Source organism: Diadema antillarum, unplaced genomic scaffold, assembly GCF_040938485.1.
Source record: "Diadema antillarum isolate AM-2024a unplaced genomic scaffold, OU_Dant_1.0 scf00000006, whole genome shotgun sequence".
Taxonomy (NCBI): domain Eukaryota; kingdom Metazoa; phylum Echinodermata; class Echinoidea; order Diadematoida; family Diadematidae; genus Diadema; species Diadema antillarum.
The window spans coordinates 2,535,337-2,557,035 of record NW_027270895.1 but is presented as its reverse complement, the minus strand read 5'-3'; the positions used below and the strand labels follow the sequence as shown (position 1 = coordinate 2,557,035).

Here is a 21,699-nt window from a genome sequence, read left to right as displayed (position 1 = left end):
AAGTTTTGTTTGCTGTTGTTGGTTTGAATTGGTTTGAGTTGGTTTGAAACATGCTCAGCTGATTAGCCTTACATCAAGACACTCATGTATCTCAACCCAAACAAACAGCTATAGCAATTCCCTGTACAGCCCACACATGGGATAATTTGATTGAGAATCCCACAATCACCGCCTGAGAGATGAGCACGGAGCACATTCACTGAAATTTGGAGTCACACGATCTACTAATGCAGCATATCAGTTAACTGTCCACCAACAAAAGTATGATGTTTGTGCATGAACAGTAGTGACCACTGGTAACGTGGTGCTAGAATTACTGTTGAGCAAATGAGTAACAAAAAAGAATGACCATTTGAGGAAGATGTCTCAAAAGCCGACAACCCAGCATGGATTTTCCTTGACAAGACATCATTTTCAATCATTCTTTCTTCAGTTCTATACTGATGTTGAATTAAAAAGATTAAAGGAAAACAAATCTAGATACCAACTAGGCATCTGATCTTGAAACTTTGTCCCACGCAAGTCCCCAAAGTAAAAAAACTGTATGCTTTGGAAAGGGCAGTCAGGGAGACATTAAGTGACAGCTATTAAAACTGTCTTGAAATGGCACAATTACCAGTTGTTTTAAAGACACTCAGTCGTGGCGAGTGGTTTGTGCGGCACGGAGACGAACGCAACACGCTGCCTCCCCCATTCTGTATCAAATGTAGTGACCCCCGAATGAGAATAACGCTGGCTCAGTGGGTCAGCGAAAATACGGTAGGCTACAAGAGAGCTCCCTGTGCTTATCTCCTAACCCAAAATGGCTGTCCCAGCGAGCCACGAGAGCTTCCGAATGGACGCACACTCTCAGTGCGCATGCACATGAAGAGAGGCCGAAAGAGCCACGCGTCTTCTGGCCTCTCTCCTCCAATCACCGCAGCTCGCGGTGACAATATTTGTGTATGATGCGTACACACACACGCACACACACACATACACACACACACACACACGCCGCAGCGTCTTCTGGCCTCTCTCCTCCAATCACCGCAGCTCGCGGTGACAATGTTTGTGTATGATGCGTACACACACGTACACACACACACACACACTTGTCTCAGTGGTAGCATTGCGCAATTGCATGCACAAACTTCGGTCGTTCGGAGTTTACGTACCATTAGGGATGGCGATCGGCTGCCTTTAAGTGATTGAGGAGACTAGACAAATACATACAAGCTACTGCAGGACCACATACCACTTACTGAAATGTTAGTTATTGAAAATTGTGCAGCCATCAGTTTTGAGTGATCAGATTTGAGCCACTGATCATTGCGGTGACAGTGGCAAATGTCACCACTGTGTAGTTGGCGGATAAAATCATGAGTGTAGTAACTACGTCTGTAAATTTCACCTCCTACTGAGTGAATTCCAAACCCTCCTTGACAAAAAAAAATATGATGGACTATAAGAATTTAAATCAAGGTTTGCTAATGAATTCACATCAGAGAAAAGTTGCTTGGTTTCATTTTTTTTTTTTTTTTTTGTTACAGGAATTCAAACAAGCCATGTACAGACAGGTCACTGGAATGTACATTTACAGAACAGAAATATTCCAATATACAAATCTGTTTAAATTAAAAAATCAGTCTTGGTTACTGATTGTAATAGAGCAAAGTCTCTGTGCTTAGAAAAAAAACAGTTACTGTCAGATTAGAACACGTCCACCAGGTCACAAAACAGCCACATATCTTAGATTTACGCCATGATATTTACATCAGTACCTGAATTGTGGTTACATTTATTGTCTTGGAATTTCTTCTTTTTTTTCAAACACCTTTGGCACTTTACTCAGTGACAAATTAACAACGCAAACGAATGTATTTACCACTGCATAAATGAGCCTTTGCAATACGAGAGACATGTACAAAACACTGACCAAGATAGGAAACAAACTTGATTTGATAGGAACCCTTGCTGGTATGGCAGTTGTCATGGTAACAACAAGAATCCAGCTTCCTGATTGGCTGTTGCTATGGGAAGTCGCCATTCCAGCAAGAGTTGCTATCATATCAACTTTTATGAAATGAGGCCGAGCTGATGGGACTATGCAGGGCTTCACATAAGTGGCGGGAAAGTGGCCTGGTGGCCTGGTGGCCCGGTGGCCCGATGATGCCAAAAATTGATGTCACAAAATTCACAAAATGGTTATCTTTTAGTGGCCAAATTAAGCAACTATGATTCAAGATGGGTATCTATGTCTGCTTTTATTTCAGACTACTGCGTTTCTTTTTCGTGCGACAAAAATTTCATATTCGAAGATTTTAGTGGCCCTAATAAGCCACCAGTGAAAAAAAGTTTCGTGTCGAGCCCTGGGTTATAAATTGGAAAGTGAATGGCCTGCTCTGTAGATCATGCCTCTCAATTTCATTTCTTATCATCACTTTACTACTAGTAATTCATTACAGGTTATATATTTCAAGACACCCCCCCCCCCCTTCCCCTGCTGAACTAAATACACATTATAGTGTTTGCCCATCAGTCATGCTGGCATATATACGGTGCTTGACAAACAACATGGAATTATCTTGTCAGAATAAACCAAACTTGAACAGATTTAGTTTCAACATAAAGGGAACTGGTGCCGTCTTTGTAATTCACTTAGACGAGTTCACAAACCGCCATGAAAAGGACATGATGTAAAAGGATGGATATGAGCATTATTTGAATACATGAACTGCTTCCAACTCTTCAGCAGATTACTGATAAATCCAGCTAATACTATCAGGAGTGTGAGCCAAATATACAAAACAAACTGCATATGAAAATGGACTCTTGTTTGACAAGTTCCCCTCCAACCAGACTATAATGACTGATAGAAATGAACTGATAAATATCTGCAGCAATATTAACATTACACATGCAAGCATCAAACTTTTGATATATGCAAGTTTGCCTTTGAATCTGGATGGATGCTAATAAAGTAAAGAGATGGCAGGGCATCACACATTGGACCAAATATTACCATACATCAAAGGACATTGCCTCTAGGGCATGGAGATACCAACTACACAAGTGTACAGAGCAGATGCGTACAGTCTCCTATACTAGCCAGGGTAATGCATAACATGGAAGGAGAAAGCAACCAAGAGGCTGTTGAGGTGGGGCCTGGGAGCAGGGTGGCGAATCAGCCAGTTTTCTCTTCTCCTATAGAAAGTTGTCCGAGTGGAGCCTGAACTCCTCCTCTTCGAAGTTGGAGTTGTCGCTCAGCTGCGAGTAGCGCCGCATCTCTTCGATCAGCATGATGTGCTCGCGGCAGCTGTAGTACGACATCAGGTCGCCAGCGGGGAAACCCGCGCTGTTCCGCCACACCCCGCCGTTTCGCCGTGACGACCGCTTCCGCCTCAGGACCACTGCTCCTTCGGTTCCCTTGCACCCCGCCTCTTCCCCATCCTCTCCTTCCGGTCCCTCAGGGAAATCCCCTTCATCAGTGGGTACCCAGGCGCCCCTATGAGGCCAAACAAAAATTTGGTTGAGTAAGCAATGCTCAGCAAAGCAAGACATTCAGCTAGCTGAGACTCTTCATTTCAAACCTCATGTCTTTACAAGATTTGACATCTGTTCATCTGTGTATTACAGCTTTTTAAAACTAACTTTGAGCAGAAAATAAATGAATTTACATTCACTGTGACAACAAAAGTGCATCCTAATTATAGTGTATTGAATACTCACTGAAACGTGTCATTATAATCAAGGAATGATATAATGAAAATTTGCTGAAATAATGATATTTTCAGTGAGGGCAAGCAAATACATGTACATTGTATGTCTCAAACGTAGCAGCCATTTATGACACATTTACTTTGGTTGGATCTTTGATAGATACTCTCAATTTTGACAGCTGAAGTTACAAGTACTTGCTTTCAGAGGCAGAACCAGACATCACAAGGTCTATTACAGTACTTAGGCTAATATCTGATTACAGAGGAGTTTTAAAAATTTTACATGGCAGGCACACTGACTTGAAATCTGGGAAAATTGTATTCTCTGCAAGAAATGACAAAATGCAATTTTCAAGCTCAATCGACACAAGGCTATGTAAATGAATATTAATGATTGTTTGCTCGCAAACATGCAAAAATAATGAAAACTCTATAAATAACAAATAAATGGGTAAAGATATATTACACAGACATGATTTTTTTTTTTTTTTTTTGAAGAGCAACATAAGATTTTAGCGGGAAAAATGCATTATCACCAATACAAACAAACAGTGTCATAAATTTCATGAATTTGAAAACAAACAGGGTCAACAGAAACAAATGCATCAATACAAAGTTGGAAACTAACCATGCCCAAACTGTTTCAAGAATTCTGATGGTAGGTATGAGGTTACTGCATTCAGTCGGCATGGCAACCACAGCAGGAACAGGCGGAAGACAAGAGGGGAAGAAATCAGATGGGGGAAGGAAATGAGGATTTGAATGAATGGTGAATGAAATAAAAGTTGATCAAATAATGCACAATAAAGCAAAATCAAATAATATGACATGTCTCAAATGAGAACATCAATACATGACAGTGAATACAAAAACAGGAATAACAGAAATGTAAAGTTTCATATAATACAACCTTACTACCCAGTGGATGCTTCATGAATCCAAATTTTTGCAAACAACACTTATAGAATGGAGAGCTTGATTGCAAAAGAGCATAAGTGCCATTAAGAAAAAAAAAGTTTGTTGACCATCAGCTTGAGCAAAATGAAATGTTTCCAATAACACCTCACTTACTCCATAACAATGAATATTCTTGAAATTACGATTGAAAAGTCTCATATTTTCTTATTACTTTCTTTATTTTTTAGCATGTTTAATCGCAATTATCTCAAATTGACTAGAAAGGAGTTAACTTGTTTCGCAATGAAACTCTTCAAATGGTGATAATTATAGATTCGACTCCAATAATACGCTGAGAGCTATCATGTGACCAGTCCTTTTATTTAAGTTACAGGCAAATTACTTATTACTGGATGTTAGACTTGTGACTAGTACAAATAACTGCTGATGTGCATTGCCAGTTGGCATAAATTGCTTGTTTTACAGACTGTAATGTGCAGTTCAGTAAGCTTGGAACTGGTGCTGGAATGGGTATCTTACAAAAATGGCTGCTGTGGAATTTAAATTGTGTCACTATTTAATAAAACAAATAATGCACATTACTCAGTCAGTCAGGTGAAATCGTCCACCATCCAGAGCTTTTGAAAATTCCAAAACACACTCAAATTTGCCTTGAGTGTGTCGGGCGATTGCAAAGTTATAAGTGGATGGATAATACTTACTCTGGGCCCACACAATAATGTGTATGATTTTGTAGAATAATCTGTAAAAAGTCACTTCACAGCCCAGCTACCCATAAGAAACCCAGACAAACATTGATGGCTATGCTATCTATTTAACCAGTTGAGGACGAGTCCCGAGCATACTCGGGTATGTGTCTGTGGGAAATGCACGTTGTAGCAAAATCAGTCCGTCCTCAATAGGTTAATGACACTGAAGCAGTGCCATTGACTCTATCTACACTTGAACTGTGGAAAACAGGTTCTTCTAATAATCAAAATGCCTAATGATTTCTATGAGAATTTTCCCCCATTTTTAAGTAAGCACTGCAGAGAATGTGAGCATCTAGGCAAATTCCATCCCAGCATCCTAGATACAAGGAAGACTTTTACAGGAAATTCTCCAGATTTAAAATTTAGAAATTGTAACTGTATGTGCAAGGATGATAACGGACTAAAAAGTATAGAAAAAGAAAGAGACCTGTAGAAATGGATTGGAGTAAATCAAGTACAAAGATGAAGACAAACATTCCACAGATGTATAAAGGAAGAATGATAAAATGAATGCCGGTATTGAATGAGTGGCAATACGGTTGGTTAAAGTGAATGATTTGTGTTCAGAAATTCATGCAGGATGAGATTCATGACACATTCTTCTTTGTGCACATGCAGATTTTGATCTCTCCTTCATGTCTCTTTACTTTGTCCCTAGCTCTACAGGTTCTGAACAGTCCCCAGGCAAAAGACCCAACACGAGTAAATCTCTATCCCTTGGGTCTTGGATTTAAGACGAGCAAGTCTCTGCTGATCACGATGTGCACTCAGGGAATAATGTCAAATGTGCAACACCAAGTGTACATGTATGTGATCACGGCATTTACCCTCTACTGACAGTAACAGTGTTATACATTTGAAAATGCGCAACCTCGAGGCTGTCACTTTGAGAATGTGCCACATTGAGAGTGTGGGTCTCAAGACGGTGAAATTGATGCGTGATTTTGAGACTGTGCAATAAATGACTACGTTGACCTTACGACTGTGACGTTAAGGCTGTGTGACCCTGAGTTTGTACCCAAGAACACGTGTGACCTTGAGACTGTAAACCCGTTGTGTGGTTTTGTGCGACCTTGAGACTGTGACATCGAGACATATGTGACCTTGAGCCTGCATCTGCATGGGGCTCATTTGACATTGATATGGTGCCTTTCAAGACTGTGTGACTTTGAGACTGACATTTGAAGAAGTGACCTTGACAGTATGTGACCTTGAGGTTGACTGTGAAAATGTGTGACCTTGTGATATAAGAGTGGTTGGTTTGAGATTGGTTCTGCAAGCCTTAAGGTGACAATCCAGCACAGAGCTGGCCAATTTTGAATCAGTGCTCTCATGCAGGTGACTGTGTAGCATTCGCACCTTGCAAGGCATGCAGCAAGCCAAGACTTACAGGTCGTAATTATTGGACAGCCGCTGGCTGACTGTACTACACATGTGATCGGGGATCTGGTGGTTTGCGGCATAGGTGATGGCAAGGATATATATGTCAGGATGGATGCCAATTTCAATTCATCCAGGTTATACAGATTGAAGAGGTTATCAGGCTAATAAAATGTTGGTGATAGACACATCATAGGATACACAAAAATACTTCACATGCTGATTAAGTTGCAAATTCAAAATTAGGCCAACACTGTAGTCTCACAGACTGTTTCATGCAATTTCCCTCAAACACAGAAGAAAACGAGTTAAGATTAGGAAGATTCACAAAGTAACTGCCCAAAATTCCCATCATGATGCATAAAATGAGAAAGATGACTTCCTCAATATATGAAATATGATGCTGACGCTTTAAATTGGGAGAGTGGAAATGTGTAATACGTATTTGTGTAACCATAGACACTAGCACAATTTCATGGCATGTCAAATACACACACCCGCAAGACCCAGTGACACAATGTCATGGAAGAAATGATTGAAAATTGTCAAGATTTGACTTCAGATTGGTTGGTACACAAGACAAGGATTATCAACCATGAGAAAGAGTAAAACCAAGCATCACACACACCAAGGGAATGTAGAATCAAATGTCTGCACTAAATGGACGTCATACAAGTATCAGTGACAACAATAGTAAACTTGTACTGCCAGGCCATACATGTCCTCGAAACAGACCCATATCATATAGTTACAACACCTCATGCATGTTTACTCCCAAGGTTTCGTGACACCGGTGAATGCACATTTATACCAGCAATGATTGTTTTATTACTACAAAGGGATATCCTTTCACTGGACACTACTAAAGTGGAACAGAATCTGGGTAGTGCCCGTTATAGTCTATTAACTGGTGCCCTTACATTTTACTTGCTTGTAAGAAAAAAAAAATCCATTTGTCTTGGGGCATATAGTCAAGAAGGTACAGTAGTTTGAATGCTGCATGCTGGTACACTGGCTCCTTTAGTATGGCGTACAAGGTACTATACAAGTTCTTCAGCTTTTCCTTCTTTACTATCCCACTCCTCTTTTCCTCTTTTTCTTTACTCTTTCTGTTTTTTTCATAAGAAGCTACAGTAGCCTTAAATCAAAAATTCATGAACTGCCTTTATTAAAGTCTATGCCAAACCAGAGAGAATTTCCATGAAATCATGAGTCAGATTGAAGAGGAATTATCATGCTCGAGTACAGCCGATTCATTGTATGAGGCTTTTGAAAAGGTGACAGAATTGTGACAGGTGTCAATCTAATCACTGCTTTCATTGAAAAGATGAAGAAATCCTACATTCTGCCTATGAGCTTATATGATGAATAAAACATTTTTCTTCATGCAAATTTGAGATGGTAAATATTTGGTTGAGAAAGAGCATAACTAACTTTTGTAACAATGCTATAATACCTCATTTGTTTGCTCAGACTGCTGACAAATTCAAATGACAAGAAAATGAAAAATCAAAAAGCAGAAATTAGTAATGCATGGTGAAGGCCAATACACATCAAAAGAAATGCATACATCACTGCAGACAAATTTAAATGAATAAATAATTGATGAAAACTGAGACACGATGAATCTATAACAAGTGAGGAAAGGAAATGTGTACTTATATCATCACAAGGCATGTCAATGTGTACACCAATATTTCTTGTGATCATTTCGCAACATGCATGCACACATTTACACTGACTGAGCGTTAGAAATTTTGAAGATGACTTTATGCACTCAAAATCCTTACAATGTCAGTAACTGGCCTACAACTAACCACTGAATTCATGATCACTATGAAATAATCCCACCTTGCACTAAGTCCAAAATATTTCTGAATTGTGTTTCAGTCTGTCGGCTGTTTCTTTGCAACAAGCAACTATTAACAGTAATGTACGCATGCCTTAAGGAGTATTCTCCACTGTACATAATAGAGCAATACAATGTGTGATTTGTGCCACTACAGAAGAAATTCTTCAATGTTATATACAAATCTCCTGCAATGAGAAATATTTGAAGTACTCAGTCTGATGTATTGTATTGTACAACAGTTACAATAGTATGTGTTCAGTTTTCAGTGTTCATTTATCTGTTAAGTTTGGTTTGGCAGGCAAATAAGTTCACTGAAACTACAGGGGAAAACATGTACATGCACAAATTTACAACCACAGTGACTTTGAACTGGACTTGGATGAATCATGAATCGATAAAAATGAGTTAGATTTCTATGAGCGTAGAAAAGAGAGCAAACGACATCCAAGGCTGTCTGATTATAGAAACACCAAGAATGTATACACCGATCCTCTATGTGTGAGACACTGGAGTAAGAGAAGGTCTGGAAGCTGAGGGTTTCCCCGTATGATTTCAAAGATGATTAATTTGCACAGAAAACCCAAGGAAAATTGGTAAATATCTGAACATTATGAAGAGGATGGAGAGATGGGTATGCTGTCCAGCGGCAAAAGATCACTTACAGTGGAGTCTATTTCTCATCGACCTATATGGATATGGAATCCACATCGACTACTAGCCTAGAGCCAGGTGCCTTACGGGGCGCAGGGGAGAACTGAGAGAGCAAAATAAAATGTTGGGGAAAGATGGCGGTGAGTAGGTCCAGCAGGATTAGGTCTAGTTTCCTAAGATTTAAATGGGATAACCTGCATGAGTTTATTATGGTCATTTTTTTCCCAGCATTTCATGTGTTGGACATGGTGAAATGTCACAGCAACGTGGCATAATATGAATTAAACATGATGGACATGCTTGATTGGTGCTGAGTGCATATATTGACATTTTGGCTCCAAATGGAAGACTTAGCAAAACATTTATGTGATAAGCATGATGATAATAACAAACGTGAATGCAGTATTACATAGCTGTGTTTGTAAGCTTGAGTTCTTGTGTTAACACATTTAAATGCATCTTTGCTGGTGACATAATCCTGGCTAAATGGGTACAGTAGGTAGAGTAGAATAATGGCTTTTAATACAAAAAGCACAACACTCTAGATTTCCAACACTACTAACGCAGGTAGTTTTCACTTGTAAAAAGATTATCTCTGTACATGTACAAATACAACGTTTCAAGCCTATCTACAAGTATGATGATTATAAGCATCACAAGTAAATGAAGTATACAATGAAAACAGCTTCATGAACAAATTGGGCAAAGCTTTACATGTTAAATCAGCTTTTCAGATGTATTATGACCATTTTTTTTTTTCTGACCTACTTGGTCATAAGATTTGAATGTATGGCACATCAAAACACTTTGATACAGGACACTTGTCACTGACAAATCCACCATGACAATGCACTAAGGGTATTATAGGCATGGTTGTGCAGAACATTATACTGGGTAGCTGGTTGTTGTAAGCACAAGCAGTACGGCACTCAGCAGAGCAAACAAAATAAAGGCTTGTGAATAATGACAGGAACACCACAACTTATATAGTACTTAAAACTTACAGTAAAAAAAAATATATATTTACTACTCTACATGACCTGCTACAGGAAGATGTTAGAACAATGCACACAATTGCAGACAGTGGTGTATATTCAGTCTGTCTTTGAAAAAAATAGGATTTGGATTCACACTGCTTTTTTTTTTGGGGGGGGGGGGAGGGAGGTGTTTTGCTGCATTTTGTGTCTGTTTGAAATAGACTTTTGTCTGTTTGCTTGGCATGGGTTGGGGTAGGGATAGGGGTAGAGAGGGACACATAGACTCTGTTGATATCCTTTATGTGACCCGCTACGACAAAAGGATCCTAAAGTCGCTGACGGCTGAGACAAGAAAATCGAGTTTGAAGTCACACCAGCAAAATTGGTCAAAACAATCGGATTTCTGTTTTTGGCATAATTTTGTAATCTAATGTTTTGTCTATCATCTGTCTAAATTTCGAAGCTATTAAATGATATAAGGCAAGAAATCAGCGTTTTTCTGGGCCACGATTTTCCGACTTTCAACGTAACAGAAACATGTCCGAAGGTTTGGATTTAGCGCCGCAGCTAGACTCCGCCCCTAGCAACGAGGGAGTGATCGTATTGGTCAGTGCGTGGCATCCTGATTACTACTTGGTCGTGCGTAGACTGCTGGTGCTATAGCTTGAATGAACATCGTGGACGTCGCTAGGACATGCCTTCTATTGTCAAGAGGTGAAAACCAGGAAAACTTTGAAAGCGGGTTTCTCGAAACTCTGATTTCCTCAACCATTTGACATGCGCTAATAAAATCATTGATATCTCCGCAACCGAGCACTTTTACGAGTTGTGCTATATATGAAATGAAAGTAGAAGAGTAAGGGAATAATGTCATGCCATTTTTAGAAAATTGTCCTCCCCCGACTTTCGGATCTTTTCGTCGGAGCGGGTCACATATCTCAAGACAGGTTATCCCAACATCCCAAATTTCCTGTGTCGGGGAAGGTCATGAGATCAGAGGTCAAAGGTCAGTGTACTTACCATTCCCTGCTTCTGCTCTTCTTTGGCTATAATGTTGTCTGTCTGCTCCCTGGAAAACTTGAGCACTGCTGCTATTACTTTAGCCATCGTCTGGAAGGTGTATAAAGGGAATATCAGTCTGAATTATATCTGGGAAGTCTTTACTTTCATCTTTCCCCAATCTCTAACTTAAACATGAGTAAATTGGGAGCATGATTGAATGTGAAATGCTCCAGTTTCACCCTGATAACTGAAAACGAAACTTGAATTAGCTTTTGCCACAGGGGGAAAAAAAGAAAACACTGTGTCTGCACTTTTTTTTAAAGTTTCAAAATGATAAAATCTTCTATTGCTAGATAAAATCAAAATTCTTCAAAATCTGAAAATATGATAAAATGGGGAAAAAAAGTACAAGTGATCGGGAAAACCCCTAAGGTTATCGATCTCTGTCTCTCTAGATGACAGCTTACCTTTGTTTCCCTGCCCATCATGTATTCATACAAGACTTTCTTCAGGTACTGTGGGTATAAAAGCAAACGTGAATGTGTCAAAGTTAACTCTGAGATAACATCACATCGTACGTATTGTAATGACTTTATGAGATGAATAATAATAAACAAATAAATAAATCGATCATAACACAATGTTTTTCTCCCATCTACTCATAAAGGGTAAATGCTAGGATGCACTTTGATGTTAGATTTTTTAGCACACAGTCTTGGTTAACCCGTTGAGGACGATTTGATTTTGCTAAGACACGCATTTCCCATAGACACCTGCCCGAGTATACTCAGCACTCGTCCTCAACGGGTTAAAAATAAACCTGACTCATATCTTTTTTTCCCAGAATAATTATGAATACCCCCATACATTTTGTTTTATTACTTGGACTATCACATCACAACAATTTTAGTTACTTTCTTTCCTTTTTTTTTTCAATTGACACTGTTGTAAATCAACTCCCTCCCATTTACTTGGGATCATATACAATGTATTTTCTGTATACTAAAAAGTACATTAGTATGACAAAAATATGTGAAACTAATAGAATAATACTTAATGGTGATTTTTTTTTTAAATAAGTTTTATTCTGTGTAATTTTGATTTGGGACCAAACTCTTGTTGAGGAAGACTGGGGCCTCACCTCTATTTCTGTAGGTTCGGCAAGAATTGGTCCCTGCTTCCCAAGGCTGTTTACTCCTCCTGCTGCTATGAAAAGATGAAAACAAAGGAGACAGAAACAACAAAAGCATTTTAAAAGAAAAGTTATAACCATAACAGTAACAGTAATAATGGTAATCATAAATATTAATACAACACAAATTCTTCTTCCACTGTAATCATTATTCATATTATGATAATTTTCAAAGTGGAAACACTCTGAGTGTTTTTAAAGTGCAAATAGCAATAACAGTAATAATGAAAATACCAGAATACTATCACAATTTAACTTCTCTCCTACTGAAATTACTATTAGCATTATGATTATTTTTATCATGATCTCTACATGGTAATATCAATAATACTCAACTGGCTATTTATCTGCAGTGTTCTTCTGAGCGGCAGTGAACTACAATAAATTTCACTGGCTTATTTGGGGAATCTCCCCAAAGATACCAAATCTGCTTCTACAATCATGCAATTACACACCCCTACCCCCAAACAAACATATTATAGAAAAGGAGTTTAAAGGGACATTCCAGACGATTTTCATAATTTCACATCATGTAGTACATAAATCGACAACTCCATGTATAGATTTTGTGGAATCTATTGTGGTTCTTGAGCAGAGAAACAATACTTTAAAAAACCTTAAAGAAATTACACTGAACAAGGATGATGACATAGGAGGTTCACATATTTCAGAAATGTAGCAGTGTAATTCCATTACAATACCGCTTGCTTGCGAGTTCACCTGTGTATAATCTATGCATGCCTTCTTCTTTTGTTCTGCTTCCTTGAGCCCCAACTCATGCATTCTCATGGTGACTCTGCAATGTCATCATCCTTGTTCATTGCAATTTGTTCTAAATTTGGAAAATATTCTTATTCTTCATCCGAGTTATCACAAATTCTGAAACTCTGTCCTCAGTATAACTAATTTATAGTTGTTCAAATGCAAAAATCTGAAAATCATCCGGAGGTCTCCTTTAATGGTTGCTCTCAGACACTGCTTAATCACAGCTTCCCACTGGCTGGACCTCCTGACCTCATGACACGGTGTGAAAGGTCAAAGGTCAAAGTGTGTGTTACCTCCTCTTAGAGCAGTCAGCTCCACCTCCGTCCTCTTCTCCTTCAGCTTCATCTCAGCTAGGAGCCCTCTCAGCTGCTGCAACTCAGCCTGGTGTGGGTATACAGACAGACAAAAAGATAAACAGACATTGTACACCCTGTATTTTTTACAATGCTTTATTTTTGAGAATTTCTGGAGTTGATAGATATTTGTCATGATCATATTGCCTCCGGTGGCACAAATGTATTTATTGCCACTGGGGCAACAAGACCTCGTATCTACAAAATGTCAAATGTTCAGGAGAGCCAAAAAATATGGCGGCCAAAGCACTATAGTGAATGGGATAGCCTTTCCTTTGACATGCCGTGGTGGCGTCATTTATGGGGTAAGACAGTTGGGATTTGGACAGGACACCACTTAACCCATTATTTGACCATTAATCCATAAAAGTCATTTTCACCAAAACTGCAGATACAAGGTCTTGTCACCCCAGCGACATTATACTTTCTGAAGGGCGGGAAATTGCTATTGTCTCTTGAAAATGGAAAACTTGGATCTCATTCTAGCAATGTGGTTCTCAATAGTGAATTCCACCACTCATAAAAATTGTTTGACAAACCCAATTCACAAAGTATTATATTCATGAAATATGGCATACATAGTAGATGGAAAGATAGACAGAGAGAAAAAAGTCCTTGATGAATTCACATGCCTGAAACTATTCCCTTGCAAAATGTAGGATCTGTAAAAAACACTTCATTATCAATGCTATGTGCTTTCAAACTACAATTTTACTATGGATGAAAACATCTCATAACAAGTAAAAGAATAGAGCCCATCCCTGAATAGCTTGATGTATTCAATTTCCAACACCTTCAAGGACTGCCTAAAACTTGTCATTACGAGCTGATCACATGTCATCATCAGAAGCAATGTGTGTACGATTACAATATAGCATGATTACAATATGAATCCACCAGCTCAACAGAAACAATTTTCTCTACACTTGTGTCATAAGAAAAAAACAAGTCTTTCTTCACCAGCATGACTTACCTGTAATGCCACATTCTGCATCTCCAGATCATGGCTGGAGACACCCTCTCCCTCACTGTTTGGAACAACAGGGTCTAGGTAGTGTAGACTAGTAGGGAAACTCGCCTGGAGATGACAGACAGAGGGCGCACACACAGAATATTAGCATAATCATAAATGGTATTCGGACCAAAGAGATTACAAACTAGTAAGTACTAGAGTGCTAACTCACAATACAGCCTGTACAATTTTACAGAGTCTGCCCTCTATATAGTTATGAGTTAGTAATCTCTTTCATTCAGACATACTTCTCATGATACCTGTAACTGAAGTGCATTTACCCATAAGGTGAGGTGTTCAACAAATTGTAATGTCTGGAAGCATGCCATGATGTTCTGTCACAAAACATTTGACTAACACATTGTTTTGAATTAGCACACTATACCATATGTACTGATTTGCACAATATGACTAAAACTACAAAAGTAGTCAATCAAGATAAATTTTTTTTTTTCCAAAAGTAAGAGAATGAATGCAGAGAAATGAATATAAAACACTGTCTCTATGGACAATAGAATGTTTGCACAAATGCGAACTTTAAGGCTTTGAAGACATTGATCAAAGCTCAGGACATTGAGCAAAAACAAAACACCCTTGGACCATGATGAACCACACCCTAAGACCATGAACCACACCCCAAGCCCAAGAACCACACCCTATGACCATGAACCGCACCCCAAGACCGTGAATCACACCCCAAGGCTGTAAATCACACCTCAAGATGAAGAACCACACCCCATGATCATGAACCACAGCCCAACATGGTGAACCACACCCCAAAACCATGAACCACACCCCAAGACTGTGAACCACACCCAAGACTATGAACCACACCCTAAGGCTGTGAACCACACCCCTGCCATGAACCACACCCCAAACCCATAAACAACACCCCAAACCCATGAACAACACCCCAAGACCATGAGCCATACCCCAAGACCATGAGCCACACCCTAAGCTAATGAAACACACCCCAAGGCCATGGACCACACCCTGCAACTTTGAACAACACCGCAAGACCATGAACCACACTCCAAGACCCCAAGACCATGAAACACACCCAAAGATTGTGAACCACACCCCAAGACCATGAGCTGCACCCCAAGACCATGAACTGCACCCCAAGACCATGAACTGCATCCCAAGACCATGAACGACACCCCAAGACTGTGAGCCCCTAGACCCCAAACCACACCCCAAAATTGTGACCCACACCCCAAGACTGTTGACCACTCCCCAAGGACCATGACCCATACCCACCTGCTGCATAAGTTTGATCTCCTCCTGATGTTTGTATTTGAGGTCCTCCATGGCCCTCTGGAGACGAGCCTCGAGGTCAGACAGCTCGTTCTGGTGCTGGCTCTCTTGGTGCTCCAGCCGGAACTCGATCTCGTTGATCTCGGCCTGGTGCTCGACGTTGGCGGCCGACAGCTGCTTCTCAAAGTCTGTCCTCATTCCGTCAATTTCCTCTGATTTCTCCTGATAGACAAATTTACGGAGAAAGTGAAACTGCTCAGCAATTTTTGAGTTTGACCCTTCTACATCTTTTTACATCAAATCATTTACATAGCACAACAGAGTTCACAAAAGAGGAAACAGTACTGTGTTGCTATTCAAGATTACATATTTTCACCTTAATCTCAATCAAATTAAATATTTCACATAATTCGCAAATTGATAATCCAACAAAAGTGGGGCATTTTCTCAATAAAGCGAGTAGTCTGCTTGCACACAGATGTGGCAGAAAAACTGCCCTTTCTATGACTATAAACCCCGTTGAAGACAAGTCCGGAGAGTACTGGGGCAGGTGTCTATGGAAAATGCGTGTTATAACAAAATCAGTCTGTCCTCACCGGGCCAAAGGCAAAATCTGACAGTAGGGTCACTGCAAGCTGCCTTTCTGGGCTTCATCTCTCTCACCTCCTTGTCTTGTTTTTTGAAATTCTAATCATGCTGCCTTCTTCTGGGCAGGTGGGTTATTGAAAGAGTCTAAAGACCACTTGAAGCTACAGGTACTTTCAAGTCTGAGTGGCAAGATTTGTCCAGGCTGGCTTGGAAATCTGATGTTAAATGCATTAGTTACCATTTGCAGATGAAATAAAAACCCAGCTATAGTACTTCAAATGTAATTTTAAAATATGAGTTAGAGATAGACACAACCAATGTGAAAATGTTTATCAGTGATCAATGTTAAACACTGTTAGATATACAAAATAGTTATAATATATCTTTTAATATATGCTAAACCCTCAAGAGTTATTATTTTTTTTTTTGTGTGTTTTTTTTTAATAGATAAACAGTGATATCTCCTTATTGGAGCCTCTTAGGCTTTATTGCATTTCTTTTTTATATGGTAGGATGTTATGTGATACAACTAACCTAAAAATGTGCATCAAATGTGATGACTTAAACATCTTTTTAAATCACTGCTCCCAATGGTCAACAATAATTTTAAAGTGTAAATGATTGACATTACAGAACTTACATATAATTTGAGAGTGCATAGTAGAGTCAGGCTATCTCTGTTTAGAGATATCGAACAATCACGCAGCCAGCCTGTATACATCTTGCCTACACTACACCAGCAATATATTTTCCCCTTCAGAATATATCATTTGACTATATTGCCTCCTACTCTCTCTTAAAGTGGGTCTGCACCGGAAAGAAACATGTCTAGCGCCATCATAAGGCTCATTTTTCTCTGTGGTGCCCAGCATTTCTCCCATAATGCCGAGCGGCGTGCAGCAATTAACCCGTTCCATACTCAATTCTGATATCCCCATAGACTTAACACACAGATCACCAGGTTCCCGTAAACGTAGGGGATGGCCTAGCAGCGCAGCGGCTCGCTTCGATCCCGCATTATCTTGCGCAGTCCAGTTCATACGTATATGTATACCACGTACCATAGTACCATGGTACGTACCATATACCATTATACGTATCGCGTTGTCACTTATCACTTCACGATCTGTTCGGTGCTTTCAAACACTGTCTTCAACACTCAGATCGTTGTGTCGAACTTCAATCTGCGATTATGTCACGGATACGACTTGGTAAATGCTGGATCCAGTGGGAGGAGATGCGAGCTGCGCTGGTGTATAGCGAGTAGGTCATTGGGCTGAGTGAGTGGATTGTCGTGGATCTCTCTCGCGACTAGTAACCCGTTCCCTCGCGATCGGCCGAAAGATCGAGGCCGCGCCGGGCGGGCCGGGCTGGGTTCTCGGTACCCCACCATAATATTCACTGCTTGTGTGTGTTCTCTCGGCTCTGCGCACAGCTGCTGTGAGATCGTGCGCTGACCGGCAGGCGGCGATCAGCCACAGTATAAAATAACGATGTAATCACAGAACTAGAATTCTGTGGATGTAACCCGGCCACCGGAAGTTTTAATAGATGGCGCTCTTTACAAAAAAGTTCTGGCATCAAAATAATGGCTAGTGCAGACGGGCTTTAAATCATATTTCAATGCTTTCAAAGTAGAATGCGTTTGCTTACCTTGAGTTGCGTCTCATACTTCTCGCTAATCGTCTCCAGCTCCTTTGACTGTTCGTCTAGTTGGATCTGAAGCTCATGGGTAATCTGTTTGTGTTCTCTTTCCATCCTGTCCTCCACTGACTGTCCTTTGACTGAGTACAAGACAACAACAACAACAACAAAACATTAAAGGACAAGTCCACCTTCATATACATAAGGACTGAGAGAATGCGGCAATACTAGTAGAACACATCAGTGAAAGTTTGAGGAAAATTGGACAATCCGTTCAAAAGTTACGAATATCTTAAGTATCTGCGCAGTCACTGCTGGAAGAGAAGACTACTACAGTATATGATGTCACATGCGTACAACTACCTATAAGGAAAATAAAAAGAGAATTTCAAAAAAATTTACTTTTTGAATAAAGCGCATATTTCTTCGACTTGCTACTGATGTATATTAAGGGTAATATTATTCCCCCTGCCTTGTGAAAGAGAGAAGTCGAGTGGTCTTTTGTTATGCGAGAAAAATGGAAATATGTTGAATTTTCTTTGTCTTTCTTTATATCATTGTACTCATGTGACATCACAAGCTATAGTAGTCTTTTCATCCAGCCGTGACTGAGCAGAAACTTCAAAAAAATCATAACTTTTTAACGGATTGTGCGACTTTGCTCAAACTTTCACTGATGTGTTCTACTAATATTGCTGCATTCACTCCACCCACATGTCTATGAAGGTGAACTTGTCCTTTAACAGCTTGGACACATCGGCATCAACATTCCATCAACTGTTCTAGAGAAAAGAACCACTTCCACGTGTCAATGTCAAGAGGATAGAGTGCGGAGGTATCGGCAGGTGTTGAGGAGGGGATGCTGATCATGTTCTGAGGAAAGTACTAGAATTTAACCCATTGAGGTCCAACTGATTTTGTTATACATCTAGCATTCCCATAGACACCTGCTCGGGTATTCTCGGGACTCGTCTTCAACGGGTTAAACTGAATGAGCCACGAAAGGGAGGATGAACAAAGAAAATGATGAACAGACAGGTGAAGGAGGAGCTTGGGAAGGTTGACCTGAGGAAGAGGGATGCTACAAATCAGGCGTTTTGCTTGATCTAAATATATATTCAAAGTGTAAGTAATTCATAACCAATCACTAATCAGACACATTGTGGTTCAATATGCAGCCTCATTACATAAGATATTTTGGCAGGAATCTATTTGTTTCCTTGAGGTCAAACTCTACTGCAACTATACAATGTTACTTATTACGTATGTTATATGTCCTTCTGCACCTCAGGATGGGCCACTAGATCGATGGCACATTACAAATGCTGTAGTTGATGTTGTTGTTATTGTTATTGTTATTGTTATTATTATTATTATTATCACTATTATTAATATCATAATTATTATTATTACTATTATGATTATGATTATGATTATGAATAATAATAATAATATTATTATTATTATTATTATTATTATTATTATTATTATTATTATTATTATAATTATTATTATTATTATTATTATTATTATTATTATTATTATTATTATCATTATTAATATTATTATTATTATTATTATTACTGCATCTATCATCATTCATCTACACTTGTAACTGCCAGACTGATATCCAATTACTAGCTTTTGTAATTTCCTGGTCATAATTATCAAAATTTGCATCTCAAGCACCATTTTAATTTCAAATATATCTGTGAACATGAGTCTAAAAGCAGGAAATTGATGGTGAGATGAGCCCGAATTCTCCTTACCGACCACAGCCTTCATGTTGTCCTCCATTTCTCTCTCTTTCTCCATCATCTTATTGTTCATCTCACGTAGGATCTTCTTGAGATTGGAGTTGAGCTCCTCATCCTTCACCTTCATCTTCTCCTCACACTCTCGCTGGATGACAGCCAACCTCTTCTCCTGCTCCATCGTCAACGTCTCCATCTCGGCCTTGTGGTCCTCTCTGCCAGGAAGAAGATTTGGACGCCATTAGTTGTAACCCATCGAGTCCCACAAATCGCATTTCTGTAGTTTGATGCTGCAATATTTTACTGTATGCGCCATATATGCATTTGGCGAGTATGGTCTTTTTTTGTGTGCAAATTGGGACTTCCCGACATTTTCACGAGTGGTTACATTCGGAATTGTGGAGTACAGTGGTGAGCGGAAAAGTGAACGCATGCACATGGCATTCATGTCGGGATCATTGTTAATATTTTTGTGCGTTGTTAAGTTTGTGAAAATAAAAACCACACAAAGTATAGTGTGTACAGTCTTTCATTTATAGCTATTTATAGTTAGTGTTTCTCATGAGGTGAAGTGCCTCAACTGTTAATATTTTCTTGTTTCATTCAGTTGCTGAGTTTTCAAAATCTCTCTTTGCTACATTCAGAATTGAGTCTTAAATTGGCTATACATTTTAAAAGCATCGAGGTTTAATTTTCTCTCTTTAGCATTGGCAAATGTTTGTAAATTTCATTCTGATTTGTGCTGAATTTAAGGGTTTAATCTCTTTTAACTTTCCTAGTCTTCCTTCAATACTAGATTTCTGCAAAATTTAGAGCTGCAAATTTAATGATGAGATCTGATAGTTTCTGCAACAATATTCCTTCTGGAAAGGATGGACTATTAAAAAGGGAATTTACCCTTAACATATACACACATGTACACATGTGAATTAAATGAATACAGAAATATTCATACTTAGAAGTTAATGTAGAACACAACAGTAAAGTTTAACCCGTTGATGACGAGTCCCAAGTATACTTGGGCAGGTGTCTATGGGAAATACGTGTTGTAGCAAAATCAGTCCGTCCTCAACGGGTTAAGGAGAATTGGACAATCTGCTCAAAAGATACAAATTTTTGAATTTTTTGTTTGATCCCTTTGTTGTCCTCACTAAGTGGAGAGGCTGCAACAATTTGTGATGTTAAAACAACACAAGAGTATAGATTAGATATAAAGAAAATTTTACACATTCTAATTTTTCTAGCATAACAAAAGAGCATGTAACTTACTTCACTTTAGTGGACAAGAAAATAAAATGACCCTTAACATACAATGTATTTCAGTAACATCTCAAGAGACTGTTAACTTTTGATAGAAAATAAAATGTTGTGTCATTCTCTTTCTATGCTTTTTATATCACATCATATTTCAACATAGTTGTAGCATTCCTATCCAGTGATAACAGTACATCAATTTAGCCAAAATTTTCATAACTTTTCAGCAGCTGGTCCACATTTCAGCACACTTCACTGATGTGTTCTACTAACATTTCTATATTCACTGAATGCACATACATTTGGAGTAAATTCCCCTTTAATATGATAAAGTGAGACCTCCCTACAAACTACATGATACTTGTTATCAGACACAGCTAAAAATCTTATCAGTAATTGTAATTTCTCAAGGGCATTGAGTCATGTGATTTTTTTCGTTGCACATTTACAGTGTCCCAAAAGAAACATACTTCAGGAGCCAAACAGATAATTGAATCTTCCTCTTACATGTTTTCCTCATTTAATCTAAAAGCTGCCAAATGCAGTTACCCAAATGAAATACAATATTTCACAGCAGAAATAGCAACAAGATTTACAATAATCTTGTAGCTGAGGTCAACAGAGACAACAAAATTCACATTAAGTAG

At 39.0% G+C, this 21,699-nt stretch overlaps 1 protein-coding gene across 1 annotated transcript in view; it reads right to left on the bottom strand.

The window, feature by feature from the left end:
• Positions 1 to 2,488: 2,488 nt before the first annotated feature.
• The window catches only part of LOC139716185 (uncharacterized), a 78,925-nt gene continuing 59,714 nt past the window's right edge, over positions 2,489 to 21,699 (bottom strand). Inside the window, exons 19-28 of the mRNA XM_071627752.1 lie at positions 19,814 to 20,013; positions 18,054 to 18,184; positions 15,816 to 16,034; positions 14,517 to 14,621; positions 13,484 to 13,571; positions 12,375 to 12,439; positions 11,701 to 11,748; positions 11,252 to 11,341; positions 6,762 to 6,817; positions 2,489 to 3,487 (exon numbers count right to left, since the gene is read on the bottom strand). Coding sequence (XP_071483853.1) covers positions 3,187 to 3,487; positions 6,762 to 6,817; positions 11,252 to 11,341; positions 11,701 to 11,748; positions 12,375 to 12,439; positions 13,484 to 13,571; positions 14,517 to 14,621; positions 15,816 to 16,034; positions 18,054 to 18,184; positions 19,814 to 20,013 — 1,303 coding nt within the window. The 3' untranslated portion in view covers positions 2,489 to 3,186. The remainder of the gene's footprint in view (positions 3,488 to 6,761; positions 6,818 to 11,251; positions 11,342 to 11,700; positions 11,749 to 12,374; positions 12,440 to 13,483; positions 13,572 to 14,516; positions 14,622 to 15,815; positions 16,035 to 18,053; positions 18,185 to 19,813; positions 20,014 to 21,699) is intronic.